This window comes from Chiloscyllium plagiosum, chromosome 38 (assembly GCF_004010195.1).
Source record: "Chiloscyllium plagiosum isolate BGI_BamShark_2017 chromosome 38, ASM401019v2, whole genome shotgun sequence".
NCBI lineage: Eukaryota > Metazoa > Chordata > Chondrichthyes > Orectolobiformes > Hemiscylliidae > Chiloscyllium > Chiloscyllium plagiosum.
Genome location: NC_057747.1, coordinates 10,704,424 through 10,730,628, shown reverse-complemented (window position 1 = coordinate 10,730,628; position 26,205 = coordinate 10,704,424). Strand labels below are relative to the sequence as shown.

Here is a 26,205-nt window from a genome sequence, read left to right as displayed (position 1 = left end):
AAAAGAGTATCCACTTAAATATCCATTTACAACTACTTGCTCTTTCTCCATTCTTGCCCAATTGACCAAGTTCCAATTATTTGTTGTCACTTCCATTTAAAAAAGTGTTTAAATGCTGAGATAGGTGCACATTTACTTACACAGACGTCGGGGGCGGGGGGGGGGGGACTATATATACTGAGTGCAATTAGAGTCCCATAATGTGAGCAAATTCATATCATGTTGATCCTAAATCTACCAGACCTCTACCAGCGTGATGATGATTCATCAAAAGTTTTTCTTTAATTCATTTACAGGGTGTGGTTATCACAGGCAAAGCCAGCATATATTGTCCACCCCTAATTGCCTAGAGGGCAGCTAAGAGACAACCATATTGCTGTGGGTCTGGAGTCACATGTAGGCCAGACCAGGGTAATTTGGCAGCTTTCATTCCTAAAGGACATTAGTGAGCCAGGTGAGGTTTTCTGACAATCGAATCATAGTCATCATTAGGCTTTTAATTAAAGTTTTTTAAAAAAATTGAATTTCAATTCCACCATCTGCTGTATCGGGATTTGAACCCAGAAACCCAGGTCTCTGGATTAACAGTCAAGCGACATCTAAAATCAACACTGAAAATGCTGGAGAAACGCAGCAGGTCTGGCAGCTTCTGTGTAGAGAGAAAAACAGAGTTAACATCTCAGATTCTGAAGAACAGTCATACTGGACACAAGATGTTAACATTGTTTCTGTCCTCACAGATGCTGTCAGATCTGCTCAGTTTCTCCAGCAATTTGTGTTTTTGTTTCGAACACAGTTCGGACAACTCTCATGCCAAAAACAACAGACTTCATGCTAACTATTGTGGCAAAAATCATACCCATTGCCGTAGATTGGCAAGAAGCCAACATTGTTTATTCACCCCTCACTCTCCCCCAAATAGGTATCCCCACATCCCTCCCATTTCCCCCAGCAGAAAACCCCAAGATCTCTGCATTCCCGTGATAGTGGCCTCTTACACCTGAATTTTATCAGATCAGGACTGAGGGCTGTAGCTTGAGCCATCTGGGCCCAACTCTCCTGAACTCCCTCGCTAAATCTCTCCACGCTCAAGCCAGACCTTAAACTGGCCGCTTGGACAAAGGGCTGCCACACTCTGGCCAAACAAGCTGATGTGGTTCATTGTCAAATTATGTCTGCTAATTAACTGCCCTGTGAAATTCCTGCAGTTGTTTCTACCAGATTGGCGGCGCTGCATCAATGCACAAAATTGTTGTTGATAATGTTTTGGAAGCGCCTCTTTCCTTGAAACATTTGCATTGTTTTTAAGCAGCTCTCGAATTATAACGCAAAAGCAACAAAGGGCTGATTGGCTTTTATACAGACTCTTTATTTCTGGTGCAGATGTGGATTTAGACCTGACAGTGATTTGCAGGGTTTCGGGGTCCCCGAACTTTGGGTAAAGCATGTTAACATTCATTTTTGATTCTGATTGTTTGAAACAGAATTGAATTACTGCAGCTCGACACTCTGCTCCCCCTCAAAAATCCAGAAGTTTACTCTAGAACTGTTTTGTTAAAGTTAAGACCCACCTCGTCAGAAGATGAAGGAAACTGTAAACGTGGGACACTTTTGTTTTACATTGTTGGACCAGATGTTTTTTTTTTACATTTGAGAGAAACAATTTGCATACAATGTGTCACTTGACAGTTTCACCGACTGAGCGCCAAGTTTCGCTTCCTCCGTGTTTTGTAAATTGTGTTTCAAATAATGTATTTTTTTTTGTTGAAAATAAATAACACAGGAGGAACTTGGTGGTCTGCTCAAACTGTCGCTTGTTCCGCTTCTGCGACTTAGAAATCTCCCCCAGCACCGACTCGTTCAGTGTCCACCCAGCCAATGGCCAACTCCCAGACTGAGTCAGTTTCCTACAATGAAATTGCATGAACTGGGACTTACTTTTAGAATTTGTGCCCTCCGTAGGTGGATCGACCTGAAACTGAAGTTCTCCGAACCACAGTACAACTTTTATTTTTATGAAACTCTGCTGGGAGTTGTCTTTCTGGGGAACACCTTGTCGAGGGCTGGCTGACACACACACACACAATCGACATCCGTCTTAATCGGGTCAGGCAGCATCCGAGGAGCAGGAGAGTCGATGTTTTGGGAAAAAGACTTGCACCAGGCATGATGAAGGGCTTTTGCCTGAAACGCCGACTCTCCTGCTCCTCAGATCCTGCGCTTTTCCAGCACCACACTCTCGACTCTAACCTCCAGCAACTGCAGTACCCACTGTTATCCGGTTTAGATTAGATTAGATTATTTACAGTGTGGAAACAGGCCCTTCGGCCCAACAAGTTCACACCGACGAAGCGCAACCCACCCAGACCCATTCCCCTACATTTACCCCTTCACCTAACACGACGGGCAATCTGTTTTAATCAAAATAAAATTCGTTGCTAAAGCTTATTTCAATTTGGAAGATTAATCATCCAGACACCATTGTTAAGCAACCCCAGAGCAAAATAGTTTTGTTTAAAGAAAAGGAGACACTATAATGTTACCTGTCTCTTTGAATCTGTTTGCTATAAAAATATTTGAGGTGTTTTACTCATTCTTGTTTTCAAACCCCTTCATGCACTTCCCCTGCTCAATCGCTGTAATCTCTTCCAGCCTACATTCCTCTGAGATATCTATTCTCCTCCAATTCTGGCCTCAGATTTTAATCACTCCACCATAGGTTACCTCAGCCTCACATTCTGGAATTGTACAACACGGCCTCTTTTTTTAAACCTTTTTCCATACAAAGAAACCCCAGCTACTCCTGTCTCTATAATCATACATTTCCATGTCTCCCTCAAACCACTGGGCATTCTTAAAAATCAACCTCTTGCACCAAGCTTTCAGTTACTTGGTGCCAGACTTAGTTCAAAAATGTTCCCATGGAACAGCTAGGGGTATTTCATTACATTGAAAGTGCTAGGTAACAGCATTAGATAATAGAGATGGATTAGATAATGGAACCGGATGGATTAACAGGCCACACTGGATAATAGAGCCAGATTAGGTAATAGGGCTGGACCGGATAATAGAGCCGGATGTTCCTGGTGGTGGAATTTGAATAAAGATTCGTGCACTTTGTGTCTTCCACTGTGTCTCCAACCTGCACACACACCATGGGTGCTGGGGATAAAATAAGCACTACCGCACTTAGGTGGTAGTGTGGGGGTTAAAATATAAAAAAGGAAAAAAAAATATATAAACAGGGATTCTCCCTCCAAAAAAAAATAGAGCCGGATGAGGCAATAGGGCCAGAATTGTTAACACAGCCGGATTAGATAGTAGGGCCGGACTGGTTAATAGAGCCAGATTAGATAGTAGGGCCGGACTGGATAATAGAGCTACATTAGATTGTAGGGCTGGACTAGATAATAGAGCCACATTAGATAGTAGGGCCAAATTGGATAATAGAGTCGCATTAGATAGTATGGCCGGACTGGATAATAGGGCCAGAATAGATAGTAGGGCCGGACTGGATAATAGAGCTAGAGTAGATCGTGGGGTTGAACTGGATAATAGAGTCAGATTAGATAGTAGGGCCAAATTGGATAATAGAGCCACATTAGATCGTAGGGCCAGACTGGATATTAGAGCCAGATTAGATAGTAGGGCTGGACTGAATAATAGAGCCGGATTAGATAGTAGGGCCGGCCTTGTTAATAGTGTCCGATTTGATATAGGGCCAGACTGGATGATAGAGTCAGATTAGATAGTAGGGCTGGACTGGATAATAGAGCCACATTAGATAGTAGGGCCAGATTGGATAATAGAGTCGCATTAGATAATAGGGCCAGAATAGATAGTAGGGCCGGACTGAATAATAGAGCCCGATTAGATAGTAGGGCCGGACTGGATAATAGAGTCAGATTAGATAGTAGGGCCAGACTGGATATTAGAGCCAGATTAGATAGTAGGGCCGGACTGAATAATAGAGCCGGATTAGATAGTAGGGCCGGCCTTGTTAATAGTGTCCGATTTGATATAGGGCCAGACTGGATAATAGAGTCAGATTAGATAGTAGGGCTGGACTTGATAATAGAGCCACATTAGATAGTAGGGCCAGATTGGATAATAGAGTCGCATTAGATAGTAGGGCCGGACTGGATAATAGGGCCAGATTAGATAGTAGGGCTGGACTGAATAATAGAGCCGGATTAGATAGTAGGGCTGGACTTGATAATAGAGCCACATTAGATAGTAGGGCCAGATTGGATAATAGAGTCGCATTAGATAGTAGGGCCGGACTGGATAATAGGGCCAGAATAGATAGTAGGGCCGGACTGGATAATAGAGCCGGATTAGATAGTAGGGCTGGACTGAAATCAAGTCACCCCTCATCCTTCGCCGTTCCAACGAGAAAAGGCCGAGAACTCTCAACCTATCCTCGTACGACTTCCTCTCCATTCCAGGCAACATCCTGGTAAATTTTCTCTGCACCCTCTCCAAAGCTTCCACATCTTTCCTAAAGTGAGGCGACCAGAACTGCACACAGTACGCCAACTGTGGCCTAACCAAAGTCCTGTACAGCTGCAACATCACTTCACGACTCTTGAATTCAATCCCGGATAATAGAGCCAGATTAGATAGTAGGGCTGGACTGAATAATAGAGCCGGATTAGATAGTAGGGCCGGCCTTGTTAATAGTGTCCAATTTGATATAGGGCCAGACTGGATAATAGAGTCAGATTAGATAGTAGGGCTGGACTGGATAATAGAGCCACATTAGATAGTAGGGCCAGACTAGATAATAGAGTCGCATTAGATAGTAGGGCCGGACTGCATAATAGGGCCAGATTAGGTAGTAGGGCCGGACTGGATAATAGAGCCAGATTAGGTAGTTGGGCCAGACTGGATAATAGAGCCACATTAGATAGTAGGGCCAGACTGGATAATAGAGCCACATTATATCGTAGGGCCGGACTGGATATTAGAGCCAGATTAGATAGTAGGGCTGGACTGAATAATAGAGCCGGATTAGATAGTAGGGCTGGACTGAATAATAGAGTCAGATTAGGTAGTAGGGCGGGACTGGATAATAGAGCCCGATTAGATAGTAGGGCGGGACTGGATAATAGAGTCAGATTAGATAGTAGGGCCAGACTGGTTAATAGAGCCAGATTAGATAGTAGGGCCAGACTGGTTAATAGAGCCAGATTAGGTAATAGGGCCGGACTGAATAATAGAGTCGGATTAGATAGTAGGGCCAGAATGGATAATAGAGCCCGATTAGATAGTAGGGCCGGAATGGGTAATAGAGCCAGATTAGATAGTAGGGCCGGACTGGATAATAGAGTCAGATTAGATAGTAGGGCCGGACTGGATAATAGAGCCGGATTAGATATAGGGCCAGACTGGATAATAGTGTCAGATTAGATAGTAGGGCCGGAATGGATAATAGAGCCAGATTAGATAGTAGGGCCGGACTGGATAATAGAGCCAGATTAGATAGTAGGGCCGGACTGGATAAAAGAGTCAGATTAGATAGTAGGGCCAGACTGGAAAATAGAGCCGGATTTAGAAAGTAATGGCGGACTGGATAATAGAGTCAGATTATGTAGTTGGGCCTGAGTGGATAATAGAGTCAGATTAGGGCAGCGGTAGACGTCCAGTACGTGGCCACCGCCATCCGACGCCTTAAAACGGCGGTGCTCGGACCCGACGTAGTGCACCAGTTGGAGGACACTCAGGTGTGCGGTGGGATCCCGTCCACGCTCACCCCAGACCGGACGGAATTTCACATTGGCCCCAAGGTCCCGTACTTCCCGCGGGAGCCTGTGCCCCACAACCTGAGCCGCCTCCGAAATTTTAACTTTGTTTTGTTTAGGGAAATAAAAAGAAGCGCCCTGTACAGACTGCTGCTGCACACCGTCCACCTCTTCTCCCTCATCCACCGTCCGGACACGGCTTGGCGTGCCCATTTGCCACCAGGCGGTGGGGATCCCCAGTGGAGGGCTCTCTACGCGGGAGTCCTCCCCCTTTCTCTCGGGGATCTGGGGTGGAGGGTGCTGCACGCAGCAGTCCCCTGCAACCGCAGATTGCGGTGGTTCACGGACTCCCAGCCCAACTGCTTGTTCTGTGGCGCTGTGGAGTCCGTGGACCACGTATATATTGGGTGTGGGTGTTTGCACTCCCTTTTTGATTTTCTGAAAAACCTTCTCCTCTGTTTTTGGCTGCACTTCAGTCCCACGCTCCTGATCTTTGGACACCCGGTACGGAGGAAGGAGGGCAGGTCTGAAGACCTCCTCGTGGGTCTGCTCCTGGGCCTGGCCAAACCGGCCATTAACAGATCCAGGCAGCGGGCCGTGGAGGGGGTCGTTAAGGCCGACTGCCTGCCCCTCTTCCGCGGCTACGTTAGAGCCCGGGTGTCCTTAAAACAGGTGTGCTTGCCCTTTGATGTGAAGGGCAGTGTTTGTCACTGGCCACCCGGGTGTTTTCCTATCTTCCTGGTGGTGGAAATTGAATAAAGATTCGTGCACTTTGTCTTTCACTGTGTCTCACACCTGCACACACACACCATGGGTTCTGGGGATAAAATAAGCACTACCGCACTTAGGTGGTAGTGTGGGGGTTAAAAAAAAAATAGAGTCAGATTAGATAGTAGGGCTGGACTGGATAATAGAGCCAGAGTAGATCGTGGGGTTGGACTGGATAATAGAGTCAGATTAGATAGTAGGGCCAAATTGGATAATAGAGTCGCATTAGATAGTAGGGCCGGACTGGATAATAGAGCCACTTTAGATCATAGGGCCAGACTGGATATTAGAGCCAGATTAGATAGTAGGGCCAGACTGGTTAATAGAGCCAGATTAGGTAATAGGGCCGGACTGGATATTAGAGTCAGATTAGATAGTAGGGCCAGACTGGATAATAGAGCCAGATTAGATAGTAGGGCCAGACTGGATAATAGAGCTAGAGTAATCGTAGGGCCGGACTGGATAATAGAGTCAGATTAGATAGTAGGGCCAAATGGATAACAGAGCCGGATTAGATAGTAGGGCCGGACTGGATAATAGAGCCAGATTAGATAGTAGGGCCGGACTGGATAATAGAGCCAGATTAGATAGTAGGGTCGGACTGGATAATAGAGTCGGATTAGATATAGGGCCAGACTGGATAATAGAGTCGGATTAGATATAGGGCCAGACTGGATAATAGAGTCAGATTAGATAGTAGGGCCGGACTGGATAAAAGAGTCAGATTATACAGTTGGGCCGGAGTGGATAATAGAGTCAGATTATATAGTAGGGCTGGACTGAATAATAGAGCCAGAGTAGATCGTGGGGTTGGACTGGATAATAGAGTCAGATTAGATAGTAGGGCCAAATTGGATAATAGAGTCGCATTAGATAGTAGGGCCGGACTGGATAATAGAGGCACATTAGATCGTAGGGCCAGACTGGATATTAGAGCCAGATTAGATAGTAGGGCCGGACTGGATAATAGAGTCAGATTAGATAGTAGGGCCAGACTGGATAATAGAGCCACATTAGATAGTAGGGCCAGACTGGTTAATAGAGCCAGATTAGGTAATAGGCCGGACTGAATAATAGAGTCGGATTAGATAGTAGGGCCGGAATGGATAATAGAGCCCGATTAGATAGTAGGGCCGGAATGGATAATAGAGTCAGATTAGATAGTACGGCCAGACTGGTTAATAGAGCCAGATTAGATAGTAGGGCCGGACTGGATAATAGAGCCAGAGTAATCGTAGGGCCGGACTGGATAATAGAGTCACATTAGATAGTAGGGCCGGACTGGATAATAGAGTCAGATTAGATAGTAGGGCCGGACTGGATAAAAGAGTCAGATTAGATAGTAGCGCCGGACTGGATAAAAGAGTCAGATTAGATAGTAGGGCCGGACTGGATAATAGAGTCGGATTAGATATAGGACCAGAGTGGATAATAGAGTCAGATTAGATAGTAGGGCTGGACTGGTTAATAGTGTCAGATTAGATAGTAGGGCCGGACTGGATAATAGAGCCACATTAGATAGTAGGGCCAGACTGGATAATAGAGCCGGATTTAGATAGTAATGGCGGACTGGATAATAGAGTCAGATTATATAGTTGGGCCGGAGTGGATAATAGAGTCAGATTAGATAGTCGGGCTGGACTGGATAATAGAGCCAGAGTAGATCGTGGGGTTGGACTGGATAATAGAGTCAGATTAGATAGTAGGGCTGGACTGGATAATACAGCCAGATTAGGTAGTTGGGCCAGACTGGATAATAGAGCCACATTAGATAGTAGGGCCGGACTGGATAATAAAGCCACATTAGATCATAGGGCCAGACTGGATATTAGAGCCAGATTAGATAGTAGGGCTGGACTGAATAATAGAGCCGGATTAGATAGTAGGGCTGGACTTAATAATAGAGCCAGATTATGTAGTAGGGCGGGACTGGATAATAGAGCCACATTAGATAGTAGGGCCAGACTGGTTAATAGAGCCAGATTAGGTAATAGGGCCGGACTGAATAATAGAGTCGGATTAGATAGTAGGGCCGGAATGGATAATAGAGCCCGATTAGATAGTAGGGCCGGAATGGATAATAGAGTCAGATTAGATAGTAGGGCCAGACTGGTTAATAGAGCCAGATTAGATAGTAGGGCCGGACTGTATAATAGAGCCAGAGTAATCGTAGGGCCGGACTGGATAATAGAGTCAGATTAGATAGTAGGGCCGGACTGGATAATAGAGTCAGATTAGATAGTAGGGCCGGACTGGATAATAGAGCCGGATTAGATATAGGGCCAGAGTGGATAATAGAGTCAGATTAGATAGTAGGGCCGGACTGGATAATAGAACCGGATTAGATAGTAGGGCCGGACTGGACAATAGAGCCAGATTAGATAGTAGTGCCGGACTGGATAATAGAGTCAGATTAGATAGTAGGGCCGGACTGGATAAAAGAGTCAGATTAGATAATAGCGCCGGACTAGATAATAGAGTCAGATTAGATAGTAGGGCCGGACTGGATAATAGAGTCGGATTAGATATAGGGCCAGAGTGGATAATAGAGTCGGATTAGATAGTAGGGCCAGACTGGATAATAGAGTCGGATTAGATATAGGGCCAGAGTGGATAATAGAGTCAGATTAGATAGTAGGGCCGGACTGGTTAATAGTGTCAGATTAGATAGTAGGGCCGGACTGGATAATAGAGCCACATTAGATAGTAGGGCCAGACTGGATAATAGAGCCGGATTTAGATAGTAATGGCGGACTGGATAATAGAGTCAGATTATATAGTTGGGCCGGAGTGGATAATAGAGTCGCATTAGATAGTAGGGCTGGACTGGATAATAAAGTCAGATTAGATAGTAGGCCCAGACTAGATATTAGAGTCAGGTTAGATAGTAGGGCCGGACTGGATAATAGAGCCAGAGTAGATCGTGGGGTTGGACTGAATAATAGAGTCAGATTAGATAGAAGGGCCAAATGGATAATACAGTCGCATTACATAGTAGGGCCGGACTGGATAATAGAGCCCGATTAGCAAGTAGGGCCGGACTGGATAATAGAGTCAGATTAGATAGTAGGGCTGGACTGGTTAATAGAGTTGGATTAGATAGTAGTGCCGGACTGGATAACAGAGCAGGATTAGATAGTAGTGCCGGACTGGATAATAGAGTCTGATTAGATAGTAGGGCCGGACTGGTTAATAGAGTCAGATTAGATAGTAGGGCTGGACTGGATTATAGAGCCACATTAGATAGTAGGACCAGACTGGATAATAGAGCCGGATTTGATAGTAATGGCGGACTGGATAATAGTGTCAGATTATATAGTAGGGCCGGACTGGATAATAGAGCCAGAGTAATCGTAGAGCCGGACTGGATAATAGAGTCAGATTAGATAGTAGGGCCGGACTGGATAATAGAGCCGGATTAGATAGTAGGGCCGGACTGGATAATAGAGCCACATTAGATAGTAGGGTCAGACTGGATAATAGAGCCACATTAGATATTAGGGCCAGACTGGATAATAGAGCCGGATTAGATAGTAGGGCCGGACTGGATAATAGAGTCAGATTAGATAGTAGGGTCAGACTGGATAATACAGCTAGATTAGATAGTAGGGTCGGACTGGATAATAGAGCCGGATTAGATGATAGGGCCGGACTGGATATTAGAGCTAGATTAGATAGTAGGGCCGGACTGGTTAATAGAGTCAGATTAGATAGTAGGGCCGGACTGGATAATAGAGCCAGATTAAATAGTACGGCCAGGCTGGATAATAGAGCCAGTTTAGGTATTAGAGCCGGATTGGATAATAGAGCCAGTTTAAATAATAGAGCCGAACTGGATAATTGAGCCAGATTAGGTAGTAGGGCCGGACTGGTTAATAGAGCCAGGTTAGGTAGTAGGGCCGGACTGGATAATAGAGCCAGATTAGATAGTAGGGCCGGACTGGATAATAGAGCCAGGTTAGGTAGTAGGGCCGGACTGGATAATAGAGCCAGATTAGGTAGTAGGGCCGGACTGGTTAATAGAGCCAGATTAGGTAGTAGGGCCGGACTGGATAATCGAGCCAGATTAGATAGTAGGGCCGGACTATATAATAGTGCCGGATTAGATAATGGGGCTGGATGGAATAACAGGCCAGACTGGATAACCCAATTGGACTGGATAATAGAGACAAACTGGGTAGTAGAGCCAAATTAGATAATGTGGCCGGATGGGATAATAGAGCCTGTTTGGATAATAAAGGTGGACTGGATAATAGGGCCAGATCAGATAATTGAGCTGGTGCAGGCACGATGGGCAAAGTTGCCTGCATTTGCACCATGGTACTTCTGTGTTCAGTTGTTGTTAAAATGATGTTGAGCCGCAGTCAAGAACCTTTCAATCTGCAAGCTAAAAAAAACTCTAGTATGGGGGAAAATAAAGACTTGCATTGATGTTGTATGTTTCCTGACCACCAGGCACCACAAATGACTTTCGAACCAATGTGGTACTCCCTAGAATGTAGTCACTATTGGAATGTAGGAAATGCAGCAGTTATTATACACACAGCAAGCTCCATGAAAGCAATGTGATTATGCCCAGATCTTCTGATTTTGTGACATTGGGTGAGGGATAAATATTGGTCAGGACACCAGGGAGAGGGCCCCATGGTGCAGCATTTTTGATATCTTCCTGACAGGGTAGATAGCTCTCACTTTAACATCTCATCCCTAAGACAGCACCACAGAACTGCACTGGAGTGCAGTCCTCAATTTCGCAGTTCAAGCTCTTTCGTGGGCCTCATTTTGGATTCTCTGCGACATTAGCTTACTATTGGATATAACTGACATCAGGAATGTGGGATTCTGCAAGGGATGATAATTAGCTCAGACAGCAAAAGGCAAACCAATAGGCAAACCAACTCTGAGCTAGGTCAGGGTCATGCTGGTCAGGTACATAGTGAAATGTCAATATGAGAGTGTTCCTAGAGCTTTCTAAATACTTGAATCAACTCTAGGTGACTTCAGAAATTGATCTGGGGTTTTTGCTTCAGATAAGGCTAAATCTACATATTTTAGAAAATCTTAGCAGTGTGAGAGGAGCTCTACACTATAATAGAAGTGAGCAGTGCTGACTTGCAAGGCAGTAATTGAATTCAATAGTGTTAATTACATATTAAAATTTAGCAGTTTCTAAGTATCAGCAAGCCAGTTGACTTCAATTTGTTACTGTTCATCAGTTTGCCCTGGAAATGTTGAATAAATTTTGTTTAATCTATTGCAGCACGGTGGCTCATAGGTTAGCACTGTTGCCTCACAGTGCCAAGGGTCCAGGTTCAATTCCCGCCTCAGGTGAATGTCTGTGTGGAGTTTGCGTCTTCTCCCTGTGTCTGTGTGGGTTTCCTCCAGCTGCTCCAGTTTCTTCCTACAATCCAAATGTGCAGGTGAGGTGGTTTGTCCATGCTAAATTGTCCATAGTGTTTAGGGATGTGTAGGTTAGGTGCATTAGTCTGGAGTAATAGCGTAGGGGAATGGGTCTGGGTGGATTATTCTTCAGAGAGTCAGTGTGGACTGGACTGGTTGGGCCACATGGCCTGTTTCCACACGTAGGAATTCTATGATTCAGAAATTGCAGTCATCATATCAAAATGTGAGAGAGATTCCAGGAGACTAGAAATGTCACATGGTAGATGAGTGAATTAGCATTAAAACAAAAGCTGTATGTACCACATACAGCAAAAACACTGCTTTTATATGGTATTTTTAACATAGTAAATTGACTCAAGGTGCTTCACAAGAAGTTATTCAAACAGAATAATTTGGTTTCAAGCCCATAAAGAGACATTAGAGGAGGTGACCTAAAGCTTAAGATAGATTTTAATATTGAGTATAGGAGTTGGGACGTCATGTTGAAGTTGGTGAGCCATCTTCTGGAGTACTGTGTCCAGTTCTGGTCACCCAGTTATAGGAAGGATATTATGAAACTAGAGAGGAAAGATTTACCAGGATGTTGCCAAATATGGATGGTTTGAATTATACGGATAGGTCGGGGATTTTTCACTGGAGTGTAGGAGGTTGAGGGGTGACCTTATAGAGGTTTATAAGCTCATGAGGAGTATAGATAAGGTGAATAGTAAGGGTCTTATCCTCTAAGGTAGTGGATTTCAAGACCAGGGGTCTATGCTTAAGGTGAGTGGAAAAAAATTTTAAAAAGACATGAGGGGCAACCTTTTTACACAGAAAGTGGTTAGTAAGTGGAATGAATTTCCAGAGGAATTGGTGAATGCAAGTACAATTACAACACTGAAAAGATATTTGGATTGGAGGGATATGGGCCAAGTGCAGACAGGTGGGACTAGTTTAGTTTGGGATTATGGTCGGCATGGACTGGTTGGACCGAAGGGTCTGTTTACGTGTTGTATGACCCTATGATTCCAAAACACAGCTTGTATTTATATGGTGCCCTGAACATGACAAATGACCCAAGACACTTAAGGAGAGTCTTAGAAAAGAGTGAGATAAAAAGAATTTTGAGGTGGGAATTCCAGAACTTCATGACCTGAGGAAGAGTTACACCTGAAACGTTGACTTCTCCACTTCCTGATGCTGCCTGGCTTGCTGTGTTCTTCCAGCCTCCTGCTTGTCTACCTTCACGTTTTAATGGCAACTCCTCACCCTAGTTCCCATCATTATAAAGGCATTCTGAGAAGCTTGGGTTAATGCATTGGCACCAATCTTTCTTGGTGGTTTTGGGCCACATCTAGAATATTGTGGGCAGTCTTGATCTTGAGGGAGTGCAGTGAAGGTTTACCAGGCTGATTCAGGGGATGGAGGGACTGACATATTAGGAGAGATTGACATATTAGGTTAGGATTGTTTTTGCTTGAGTTCAGACGAATGAGGGGGTAGTCTCATAGAGATTTATAAAATTCTAACAGGATTAGAATAGGGTTGATGTTCCCGATGGTGGGTGTGTCCAGAACCAGGGATCAGAGTCTGAGGATTCTGACCATTTAGGATGGAGATGAGGAGACATTTCTTCACCCAGAGAGCGGTGAGCCTGTGGAATTCATGATCACAGGAAGTGGTTGATGCCAAAACAATGAATGTATTCAAGAGGCAGCTACATATCAAATGTGGGGTGAATGGGATCAAAGGTTATGGGGAGAAAGCAGGATTAGGCTATTGAGTTGGACAATCAGCATGATTGTGGTGAATGGCAGAGCAGGCTCAAAGGGATGAATGGCCTCCTCCTGCTCTGACCTTCTTTGTTTCTATGTTTTGACCTGAGCTACAGGTACCATGTCAGAAGGCTGCCCACAAAAGCTCTGCAGCAGAATTTAGGCTCAATCCTGATAAACAACAGATAGGTTTATCACATAATACTTATGATGTGCAGATGCCAGTGTAGGACTGGATTGGACAAAGTCAGAAGTCACTACACAAGGTTATAGTCCAACAAATTCATTTGAAATCACAAGCTTTCAGAGCACTGTTGAAGGAGCAGCAAACAAACAGGTTGGACTATAACCTGGTGTCGTGTGACTGTTAGCATAATACCTGGTCATGTAACACCTGAGACACATTATTGTCTCTTGTGAGACAGTCAGGTTCAATGTAAGTATATTATTATTTAGCCACATGTTGTTAAGACCAAGAACAATCATTGAAGCACAATTTAGGCTCAGCTGAACAACTGCAGGACATATGGAATTCTAGTTAGCTCCTCCCACAAACTGTCCCCTCTATGCTGGAGGGGAGAGTTTATTTTATGTTGTCTGTTACATCACTCACTGGGGTAGTGTGCTGGAAATTACATCCTTATAACTTACAATGTGTTCCGGTAACTTAGCTTGAAAGCTGCAAATATCTTCTTCCGTACTTTCTTTATTTCAAAGTGGTATCTTTTCCCATTTTGGAGTCCACAATACAACTAGAAAATGGAAAAAAATGGTCTTTACAGTTAAGGTCTTTCAGGTATTAATTGCTTGACACTGAAAGTAAGGCCCCAGTGAGATATTAATCATCAACAATTAAGAGGCCATGCAAGTTCAAGTTAGACTATCCAATGGAATCTCAATGAAAACCCACACTTCCACTCTTCTGCTCCATCCAACTCTATTGCTACATTCCTCTTCTTCACAAAGCTCTGGAATTGTCACTTCAAAATTCTTTTATCAAACTCTCTTCTAAGGATCTTAGAGTCATAGAGATGTACAGCACAGAACCAGGCCCTTCGGTCTGACTTATCCATTCCGACCAGATATCCCAACCAAGTCTAGTCCCACCTGCGAGCACCTAGCCCATATCTTTCCAAACCCTTCCTATTCATATACCTACCCAGATGCCTTTTAAATGTTGCAATTATACCAGCCTCCACCACATCCTCTGGCAGCTCATTCCATACACGTACCACACTGTGTGTGAATAAGTTGCCCCTTAGGTCTCTTTTATATCTTCGCCTTCTCACCCTAAACCTATGCCCTCTAGTTCTGGACTGCCCCACTCCAGGGAAAAGACTTTGTCTATTTATCCTATCCATGCCCCTCATGATTTTATAAACCTCTATAAGGTCACCCCTGAGCCTCTGACACTCCAGGAAAAACAGTCCTAGCCTGTTCAGCCTCTCCCTATAGCTTATATCGTCCAACCCTGGCAACATGTTTATAAATCTTTTCTGAACCCTTTCAAGTTTCACAACATCTATCCGATAGGAAGGAGACTAGAATTGCAAGCAATGTTCCAGCAGTGGCCTAACTAATGTCCTGTACAGCCGCAACATGACTTAACATGGAATCCCTAAACTCACGCCTTGTAGGAAATCATCTCTATAACATCCCCATATCTTCTGGAACTTCTTTCTCCCCAGCTTCAAAACATCTCAGGACATTTCCGCATTCCTGGCAGCTAATATTAATTTCCCTGCTATTATGGCACTCTTCACCTGTCAAGAACCTGTTCCTGGCTTCATCTTTCTCTCTGGTAGTCATAAAACTCAAGTCTGCAAAAGAACCATAACAGTTAACCTCCACCCTGCCAAATGGCATGCTGGTCATTGAGCTGAAATGATATGATTTATTGTAAATAACCAGAGCAAAAGTGTACTAATCTCAGGCTCTGAAATCAAATTTCTATTCCACAATTATATTCAGACCTAGATGTCCTTGGACAGGAAGCATGTGATATTCACTAGTAGGCTTGAGGCCTACTAGTTTGTTAAACATCAATAAAAAAGACACAAAGTCAAAGTTTTTCAAATATACCAAGGGGAGGACAAGGTAACCATGGCTACCAAGGGAAACCAGGGATATCATCAAAGCAAAAGAAAGGGCTTACAATGTGATGAAGAAGCCTTTAAAACCCAGCAAAGCACAACCAAAAATGAAATGAGCATGAGGAAAAGATGAAATATGAGGGTAACCCTAGCTAATAATATAAAATAAGCTTGCAAGAGTCTCTTTAAATATATAAAAGGGAAGAGAGAAGCAAGGGTGACATTGGACCACTAGACAATAAGACTTGGAAAATAATAATTGGGAACAAAGAAATGGCGGAGGAACTGAAGAGGTACTTTACATCAGTCTTCATGGTGGAAGACACCAATAGCACCAATAGAACTTCAAAAGAGTCAGAGGGAAGAGGTAAGTGTAGTGGTCATCACTTAAGAGAAGGTACTGGGAAAGCTGAAGGGTCTGAAGGTGGGTCATTCACCCACATCTGGTGGATTAAACCTCTGAGTTCTGAAGGAGACAGCTAAGGAGATTGTAGAGGCATTGGCAGTAATCTTTCAGGAATCATTAGAGTCATTGATGGTCCCAGAGAACTGGACAATGGTTAAAGTAACACCCCTGTGTAAGAAGAGAGGGAGACAGAAGGCAGGAGATTATAGATTGGTTAACCTGCCCTTAGTCGTTAGTAAGAATTTAGACTCCATTATTAATGATGAGATTGCAGAGAAATTGAAAGTGCATGCTAAAATAGTCCGCAGGATTTTGTCAAGGGATTTCATGCCTGACAAATCTGTGAGAATTCTTTGAAGGTGCTACATTTTGATAGGGCAAATCAGAAAAGGACTTACGCACTTAATGATAAGGTCCTAGGGAGTGTTGCCGAACAAAGAGATCTTGGATTACAGGTTCATAGTTCCTTGAAAGTGGAGTTGCAGGTAAACAGGGAAGTGAAGAAGGTGTTCTGGATGCTCGCCTTTGTTGGTCAGTTCATTGAGTATGAGAGTTCTGAGGAGAAAGTGAGGACTGCAGATGCTGGAGATCCGAGCTGAAAATGTGTTGCTGGAAAAGCGCAGCAGGTCATGCAGCATCCAAGGAGCAGGAGAATCGACGTTTCAGGCATAAGCCCGAAGAAGCTCCTGAAGAAGGGCTTATGCCCGAAACGTCGATTCTCCTGCTCCTTGGATGCTGCCTGACCTGCTGCGTTTTTCCAGCAACACATTTTCAGCGTATAAGAGTTCTGAGGCCAAGTTGCGGCTGTACAGAACATTGGTTAGGCCACTGTTGGAATGTTGCATGCAATTCTGGTATCCTTCCTATCAGAAGGATGTTGTGAAACTTGAAAGGATTCAGAAAAGTTTGACAAGGATGTTGCCAGGGTTGGAGATTTTGAGCAATAGAGAGAGGCTGAATAGACTGTGGCTATTTTCCCTGGAGTTTTGGAGGTTGACGGGTGACGTTATAGAGGCTTATAAAATCATGAGGGGAATGGATAGGGTAAATAATCAAGGTCTTTTCCCCAGGGTAGGGAGTTCAAACCTAAAGGGCGTAGGTGTACAGTGAGATGGGAAAAATGTAAGGGTCCTAACGGGCAATTTATTTCACACAGAGGATGGTGCGTGTATGGAATGAGCTGCCAGAGGAAGTGGTGGAGGCTGGTAAAATTACAATATTCAAAAGGCATCTAGATGGGTATCTTATTAGGAAGAGCTTAAAGGGATATGGAACAAATGTTGGCAAATGAGACTCGATCAGTTTAGGATATCTGGTTGGTATCGACGAGTTGGATTGAAGGGTCTGTTTCCATTCAGTACACCTCAATGATTCTATGACTAGGTAACAAGTAAGTTAGACAAAGGAGAACCTTTATCTGAATTTCCAGAAAGTCTTTGACAATGTGATACACAGGAGGCTGCTAAATAAAATAAAAGCCTATGATGTTAGGGACAAGATACTTGCATTGATAGAGGATTAGCTGACTGGCAGAAGACAGAGAGTAGGGATAAAGGTGTCATTTTCAGGATAACAGCTGGTGACTAGTAGAGTTCCAAAAGGATCAGTGTTGGGACCATAATTATTCACGTTACACATTAACAATCTCACTGAAGGAACAGTGGGCATTGTTGCTTAGCTTACAGGTGACACAAAGATGAATGGACAGATAGTGTTGAGGAAGTGGGGAGGCTGCAGAAAGACTTGGACAGGCTAGGACAGTGGACAAAGAAGTGGCAGATAGAATACAATGTGGCAAAGTATGAGATTATGCACTTTGGAAGAAAGATTAAAGGTGGAGACTATTTTTTTTTAATGGGAAAAGCTTTCAGAAATTTGAAATAGTATGAGTCCTAGTTGAGGATTTTCTAAATGCAGGCTGTTGGCAGTTAGGAAGGCAAATGCAATGCTAGCATTCATTTTGAGTGGGCTAGAATACAAGAGCTATTGTAGAAGATTCTGGTCAGACCGCATTTGGAATATTGAAAACAGTTTTAGGCTTCATATCAAGGGAATGATGTGCTGGCCTTGGAAGGGTCCATAGGAGGTTTTACAAGAATGATCCCGGGGATAAAAGGATTGTTATTTGAGGAGTTGTTGAGGACTCTGGATCTGTACTCAATGGAGCTGAGAAGGATGAGGGGGTAATCTGATTGTAATTTATAGAATACTGAGAGGCTTGGATAGTGTGAACATGGAGAAGATGTTTCCACTAGTAGGAGAGACTAGAACCTTAGGGCATAGCCTCAGAGTGAGGGACAACCCTTTAGATGAGGAGGAATTTCTTCAGTCGGAGAGTGGTGAATCTGTGAAAGAATGTGTGTGGAGGCCAAGTCATTGAGTATCTTTAACTCAGAGATAGATATATTCTTGATTGGTAAGGAGATCAAGAGTGATAGGGAAAAGACTGAAGAATAGGATTGAGAAACAAACCAACCATGATTGAAGGCAAAGCAGATTGAATGGACTGAATGACCTCATTCTGTTCCTATATCATGTTTTCCCCTTGCAGTCCTCAGGACTGACACGCAAGGTGGCATCAGAAGTCACAGGACACTAGGTTCTAGTCCAACAGGTTTATTTGAATCACAAGTTTCCGGAGCACTGCTCCTTCATCAGGTGAGGTCAACAGTTTTAGAAAAGGAACACCAATATGTACATCATGAAAAGAGGTTAAAGTTCATTACAGTTTCAACCATGGTTGGCATAGAGATGCAGCAGGGAAAAAAAAATAACTGTCAATCTTAAAGAGTTCAAAAGCTTAGACCGGGAAGTATACTTTAATTGTTCAGGGTGTTGCCATGGGCAATGTAGCAGGCATTTTAATGTCCTCTTCCTCAAATTAAAAGTACAATGCATGCACAAATTCCTTTTCCCTACATAGAACAGGGTGAATATATGTAGCTTCTAACACACGGAAATGCCTCACACTGAGAGCCTTTGTCTCAGAGAATTGTTTGGTAGGACCGAAACTAAATGTTGCTAAAAACTGATACAAAGTTAAAGTTGAAGAGATAGTGGTCCAACAATGAGATAAATAGGGATCAAGATGGAAACCTTTGAGTTTGTGCATCCTTTTAACAATGTTTAATTGTATCACTGTTCTTTCTGCTAAAGTTAATTGAGGGTCTATTCAATTATAGGAACTCCTCGTGCCTCAAATGCATGCAAATACAATCTTGTAGGTTTAAGGGATGTCTTTGGTTTGTTTGGATCAAGTCAAACTCCAATGTTTGTTTTCTTGATATGCTACTGTACAGAACTGAACTGCATTTGCAACTATGTATATACAAAGATATTTTTTGAAAATAAAATGGGAAAACATACACAAAAAAAAGAGATCTGTAAATAAAGATAGAATTAAGAAAGGGAGTGATAAAGGAGACAAACTAAGCTGTAAGAGTAATGTTTTAAAATTCTCCGATAATAATTAAACTCTGACAAAATGAGGCTCCACATTTGTAAAATTAAAATTTGTGACTGAGGCTTTATTTGGCAGCAGTTATGCCTGGATTAGATGTCCAAAATGTACTCAAAAATGCACCATTTTTCCAGTGTGCATAGCTAGCAACAAATGAATAAACAGTGCAACTTAAATAGATTTCAAGGTTGAATCTAGTTTGAGATATAGGTGTTGTGGTGGCGAGATAAATGCAACAGTAACTTCCTTCAGTGTTTACCTGCACCTATATGAACTCTGCAATTTGCTGTCTCATTTATTTCATTGTGACAGTATGTGAGAGGATCAGTTACTGAATTGAATCGAATTTGCTTTATTGTCACATGTACTTAAATTTGTCCACTGAAAAATTTGTATTCACTGTGAAACTGTGCCATCTGAGGTACAAGGGTACTTGGGCACAGATATCTAAGATCTTAGGAAACAAAAAAATAGAAAAATAATGAAATAAATAGTCCAGCATTATAGGTCAAAGGCATAAATTAGAAAAATAAAGATGTATTCAGGGTGGCATGGTAGCTAAGTAGTTAGCACTGCTGCCTCACAGCGCCAGGGACCTGGGTTTGATTCCAGCCTCAGGTGACTGTCTGTGTGGAGTTTGCACATTCTCCCTGAGTCTCTGTGGGTTTCCTCTGGGTGCACTGGTTTCCTCCCACAGTCCAACGATGTGCAGGTGAGGTGAATTGGCTGTGCTGAATTTACGATAGTGTTCAGCAATGTGTAGTTTAGGTGGATTAGTCATGAGAATTGTGGGGGTTACAGGGTTGGGTCTGGCTGGGATGATCTTTGGAGGATTGGTGTGGACTTATTAGGCTGAATGGCCTGTTTCCACACTGTGAGGATTCAATTTGAAACAATAAGTTCAGAATATCAGCCTTACTGACTCAGTCCATGCCGGCACCTAGCCTCTAGGGAGATGTGCCACTGCCACCTGTGTCAGATCCACCAATGTAGGAGTTTCCCCACTTCAGGCGCCATCTCTGCACTGCTAGGTCCACATCGCTGAATCCACACTTGCCCTGAAACTCGTTCTAGGCTGCACTGCCAGGCCAGGCTGTCGCAGGGCCACCAGTGCCCCTCCGGCTGCAGAATTCGCCTTGCCAACACCGCCATCTTGAACAGTCAGCTGCCCGCCAATGCTGCCATCCCCAATCAGTGAAGGGGCTTTACTGCCGCTGGCCCCCGGATGCCGGGAGAACGTCCTCGCTGCCGCCACCTCCTATCACTGGGAGAAGCCACTCCGCATGCTCCACACTCGCTGCTGACCAACCCGCCACAGAAAAGAGGACTAACAGGAAAGGAAAGTAAGGCAAAAGAAAAGAGCAGAAGCAAAAGTAAAACAAAGAAGGAAAGCAAATGGGAGTGGATGGCCCTGGGTCAAGAGTCTGCACACAGCCCTGTTATTCTGCTGCCATCTTGCTCAGTGAATATAAGCTCACAGGGCTGGTTTGTGATGCAGAATGATGCTAACAGCGTGGGTTGAATCCCTACACCGGCTGAGGTCACTGTGAATATCCTGCCTTCCAACCTATCAGTTCTGGTCTCCCTGCTATCGGAAGGATGTTGTGAAACTTGAATGAGTTCAGGAAAGCTTTACAAGGATGCTACCAGGGTTGGAGGGTTTGAGCTACAGGGAGAGGCTGAATAGGCTGGGGCTGTTTTCCATGGAACGTCAGAGACTGAGATTTGACCTTATAGCAGTTTATAAAATCATGAGGGGCATGGAATGGGTGAATGTTTATGGTCTTATGATTCTATTAATGTCAGGCCACTGGACATTCTGGATGCTGGTGGTCGGTGTGAACTTGGTGGGCTGAATGGTCTGCTTCCACACTGTGGGGGTTCTATGAATAGACAAGATCTCTTCCCTGGGTTGGGGGAGTCCAGAACTAGAGGGCATAGGTTGAAGGTGAGAGGGGCAACCTTTTCACGCAGAGGGTGGTGTATGTTTGGAATGAGCTGCCAGAGGAAGTGGTGGAGGCTGGTACAATTACAACATTTAAAAGGCATCTTGGATGGGTTTAAGGATAGGAAAAGTTTAGAGGGATATGGGCTAAGTGCTGGCAAATGGGAATAGATTAGGTTAGGATGTCTGGCCAGCATTTACGAGTTGGACTGCAGGGTGTGTTTCCGTGCTGAACATCTCCATGACTGTCCCCTCACCTGAGGCACGGTGACCCTCATTTTAAACCATCATCAGTCCTTTCACTCCTAAATGAGAGAGAATCCCAATGGGACTGACCTTTTCATGACAGTGCTGTGATCTTAACCTTGATCCTTCATATAAATTCTGCACTCATTTTTTTTTGTTAATGTGGTTGCTGTTTGTCAACTTTAGTTTGATAACATTCCCACTCATTGCACCTTGGGGTGTTTTACACCGTCAAAGGTGTCATAGAAATGTAAGTTGTTGTGACTGGCACCAAAGCATGATCGTGAGTGAGGGGAAGGTTCATTCACTATTTTTAATTATTACTATTAACCTATTTTCCTCATCAACCTGCTGAGAAATTTTATTACATGATCGGGTGAGACTCCATTTCCTTTTCTGTAAATTTAATCTATTTAACTCTCCTTTTCAATTAAAATCATAAAGATAATCAACAAGAGCATTGATTTGAGTAGTGCACCGTCCAACGCGAAATATTGGAAAGATTATTGAACAAGTCTCAGCTGATCAATAAAAACGTTAAAAAAATATATATATTTATTTTGTTTTAGAAGCCTTATTCAATCCCAAAATAAAATTCTTGCCGACCGAGTGTTTCTTTTTGCTGGGGTTACAATTCTGCAAACTGTGTGTTTTTTTTAAAAAAAAGGTGTCAATTTATTTAATTATTTTTGTTTCCGGGAGCTGGGGATTAGGGCTGGAGCTGGGCTGGAACTCTCGATGCAGCCTGTAGCCCCTCCGTCTCACTGGGCGGCTCCAGGCTCCGCTTTCTCTGAAGCGCTGACCAGGGGTGACTTGCAGCAATGTGCCCGCTGGTTGCAACAAGACCGGACTGTGCTGAGTGCCAGAGGTAAGGGACATCAAGACCCCGACATGACACAGCAGCCTCTCCCCTTGAACCCCTTTACAAGAGCCTCAGAGTCTTCTGCAGCTTGGCTTCCCTCCCCCAAAACACTCTTTCCCTTGTGTATATGTATGAGAGAGAGAGAAATGTGGCGACAGTGTAATCCTCTCTTTGAGAATTTGCCCCCCCCCTCCGTTTGAAGTGTCCGGATCAATTCGCTCTGCCGTGGCCTGTTCCTATGGTCGGCAGCGTGGTCGATTTGAAGATGAGCTCCCCACAAGGCTTCCCAGTGAATTGACAAAGCTCGGTTCTACACAGTGAGCAGAGAGAGAGAGAGAGAGCGCTTTAGTTTAAGAGAGTAGAAGGTGTTATTCTCTGTATCTGACCCAATGCTGTGTTTTTCAGTGGGGTGTTTGACTTTGCTTTAACTTTCAGTTTACAAGAGGAGGGATCTTTCCTCTGAATTTTTAAAAAAAAGTAGAACGAGCTTTAGTTTAAAGGAGTAAAGGTAGCTTTACCCTGTATCTAGCTACATGTTGTACTTGTCCTGGCAGTGTTTGTTGGGAATGTGTGGAGGAGGCTTTCCTTTCATTTGAAAAGATTGGAGGGAGTTTAACTCAGTATCTAACTCCAGCCTGTACTTGTCCTGAGAGTGTTTTAATGGGACAGTGTTACGGAGGGCTTTAATTTCAGTTCAGAGGACAGGTAGCTTTACCCCATGTTATCCTTGTCCTTGGACTGTTTGGTGGGGACAATGTGGAGGAAGCTTTAAGTTCAGTTTAAAAGAGTAGAGGAAGCTTTACTCGCTTTCTAGCCTGTAGTGTCCTTGCCTGCAAGTATTTAATGGGGATAATGTAGAGGGAGCTTTAATTTCAGTTTAAAATAATTTTACCCCGTTTCTAGTCTGTGCTGTGCTTGTCCTGAAAGTGTTTGGGGACAGTATGGAGAGTACCTTAATTTCAGCTTAAAAGAGTAGAGGGAACTTTACTCAGTTTCAAGTCTGTGCTGCCCTTGTCCTGAGAGTGGTTGATGGGGACAGTGAGGTCAGTTTAAAAGTGTAGATTTTTGCAAGACATTTTTCATAAGGAAGATTTGGTTCTATTCAGAGCTGGGTTGGTCACCAGAAGGGACACAGGTTTAAGATGATAGTCAAAGGTGATGGAGAGAGTGTATCTGCACCTGTATCTATCCCATCCCATCCCAGACTGCAGGTGTTCAGGAAGGTGGTTCACCAACATCTTTTCCAAGGGAGCTCAGAATGGGCAAAAGCTACTGGTTCTGGAAGTAGAGTTGTGATTATGGAGATTGGAACGGTGGTCATTGCCACTGGATTAGTATTTCAGAAAGGTTTTGTCAAGGACACCTGGTTCCTCTCCAAATGATGCCATGATCAGAGAGCTGGAGCGTCTATTCAATACTTTAGCTGAATAGTAGCAGCCTCCACAATCAAGCTTTTGCTCCAAACATTTCATTCTTTCATTGATGCTAGTGCATGCTGTGGCACAGTGACTCCCAGCACGGCCCCTATGTGAACTGCCAGTGTTAACTTAATGACCGGGTTCTGTAGTTTGTAACTTCGGGGGTCCTTGGTTTTTAACGCAGAAGACCAAGTTACAATCCTGGATTGAGTGGTGCTTTGGAGAAGACCATCCAGTCAGTGTCAGCTCTGTGCAAGGGCAGTTCATTGGTTGCTGGGGCGTTCCCCATAGCCCTGCTTCCCTTCAGATGTGCAGATAAGGTGTCCTTTCCCTAGGGTGGGGGATTTCAAGACTAGTGGGCATATTTTTAAGGTGAGAGAAACGATTTGATAAAGACATGAGAGGCAATTATTTTGACACTGTTTGGATCGTGTATGGAATGAACTTTCAGAGGAAGTGACGGATGCAGGTACAGTTACAATATTTAAAAGATATTTAGATACGTTCATGAATAAGAAAGGTTTGGAGGGATATGGGCCAAGCGCCGGTAGGTGGGACTAGTTTAGTTTGGGAACATGGTGGGCATGGACTGGTTGGACCGAGGGTCTGTTTACCTGCTGTCTGACTGTCGGTCTCTATGATCATCCAAACTCACTTTGTAAGACCATGAGATATACTACAGCAACAACTCCCATTGAGCTGCCACTCCATTAACTGTCTCCGTAAAGCAGAATTTGACATCATGTTGCTTAAGCCAGTGGTCGTTGCGTTAAGAGCGTGCCAAAGGAGATTACAAGGTAGAGAGATTTGGGGAGAGTGTATGAGGGGATAAGGTTGAAGCAGTTAGAAGTGTGGACCTTGGTAACAGAGCAAGGAAAATCAGACCTTCAACAGGCCAACTATCCCAGAGGGCTATGGGGCTAAAAGAGATTAGAGTTAGTGGGCACCCCCTCCCCAGAAAGATTTCAAAGGGAGGATGAGGTGTTTTCTGACTGGGAATGTAGATCAGTGAGGACAGAGGTGATGGGTGAACAGGTGTTGTGAGTAAAGACGGGACAGTGAGTTTTGGATGAACTCCAGTTCGGAGTGAGTAGTTTGTGTAAGTACCCTGTACTCCATAGGGGTAGGTAAATATATCAGGTTCTGCAACAAGAGGTTACTAATTGTAGCAGCATGTTGAGGTACATATTAGGCGATTGGTAATCAAATATTGTCCTGCATTCCAGGTGGAAGGTGCCAACTGTGTAACAAAGAAAGATGTGACTAAAGAAATTGAGGGTTTGGTTAAGAAAAAGAAGGAAGCATATGTCAGGTATAGACAGAATAGATCGAGTGAATCCTTAGAGGAGTATAAAGAAAGTAGGAGTATACTTAAGAGGGAAATCAGGAGGGCAAAACGGGTACATGAGATAGCTTTGGCAAATAGAATTAAGGATAATCCAAAGGGCTTTTACAAATATATTAAGGACAAAAGGGTAACTAGGGAGAGAATAGGGTCCCTCAAAGATCAGCAAGGCGGCCTTTGTGTGGAACCACAAAAAATGGGGGAGGTACTAAATTAATATTTTGCATCAGTATTTACTGTGGAAAAGGATATGGAAGATATAGACTGTAGGGAAATAGATGGTGACAACTCGCAAAATGTCCAGATTACAGAGGAGAAAGTGCTGTATGTCTTGAAACGGTTAAAGGTGGATAAATCCCCAGGACCTGATCAGGTGTACTTGAGAATTCTGTGGGAAGCTAGAGAAGTGATTGCTGGGCCTCTTGCTGAGATATTTGTATCATCAATAGTCACAGGTGAGGTGCTGGAAGGCTGGAGGTTGGCAAATGTGGTGCCACTGTTTAAGAAGGGCAGTAAAGACAAGCCAGGAAACAATAGACAGGTGAGCCTGACCTCGGTGGTGGGCAAGTTGTTGGAGGGAATCCTGAGGGACAGGATGTACATGTATTTGGAAAGGCAAGGACTGATTCGGGATAGTCAACATGGCTTTGTGCGTGGGAAATCATGCCTCACAAACTTGATTGAGTTTTCTGAAGAAGTAACAAAGAAGATTGATGAGGGCAGAGCAGTAGATGTGATCTACATGGACTTCAGTAAGGCGT

The 26,205-nt window shown here is 43.8% G+C and overlaps 2 protein-coding genes across 2 annotated transcripts in view; one reads left to right on the top strand and one right to left on the bottom strand.

Annotated features, from left to right (window-relative positions):
- The window catches only part of wdfy4 (WDFY family member 4), a 318,819-nt gene extending 316,778 nt beyond the window's left edge, over positions 1-2,041 (bottom strand). Inside the window, exon 1 of the mRNA XM_043678828.1 lies at positions 1,939-2,041. The gene's annotated coding sequence lies outside the window, so the exon portion shown is untranslated. The remainder of the gene's footprint in view (positions 1-1,938) is intronic.
- Positions 2,042-22,539: 20,498 nt separating this feature from the next.
- The window catches only part of si:ch211-223a10.1 (palmitoyltransferase AKR1), a 35,213-nt gene continuing 31,547 nt past the window's right edge, over positions 22,540-26,205 (top strand). The window contains exon 1 of the mRNA XM_043678825.1: positions 22,540-22,687. Coding sequence (XP_043534760.1) covers positions 22,558-22,687 — 130 coding nt within the window. The 5' untranslated portion in view covers positions 22,540-22,557. The remainder of the gene's footprint in view (positions 22,688-26,205) is intronic.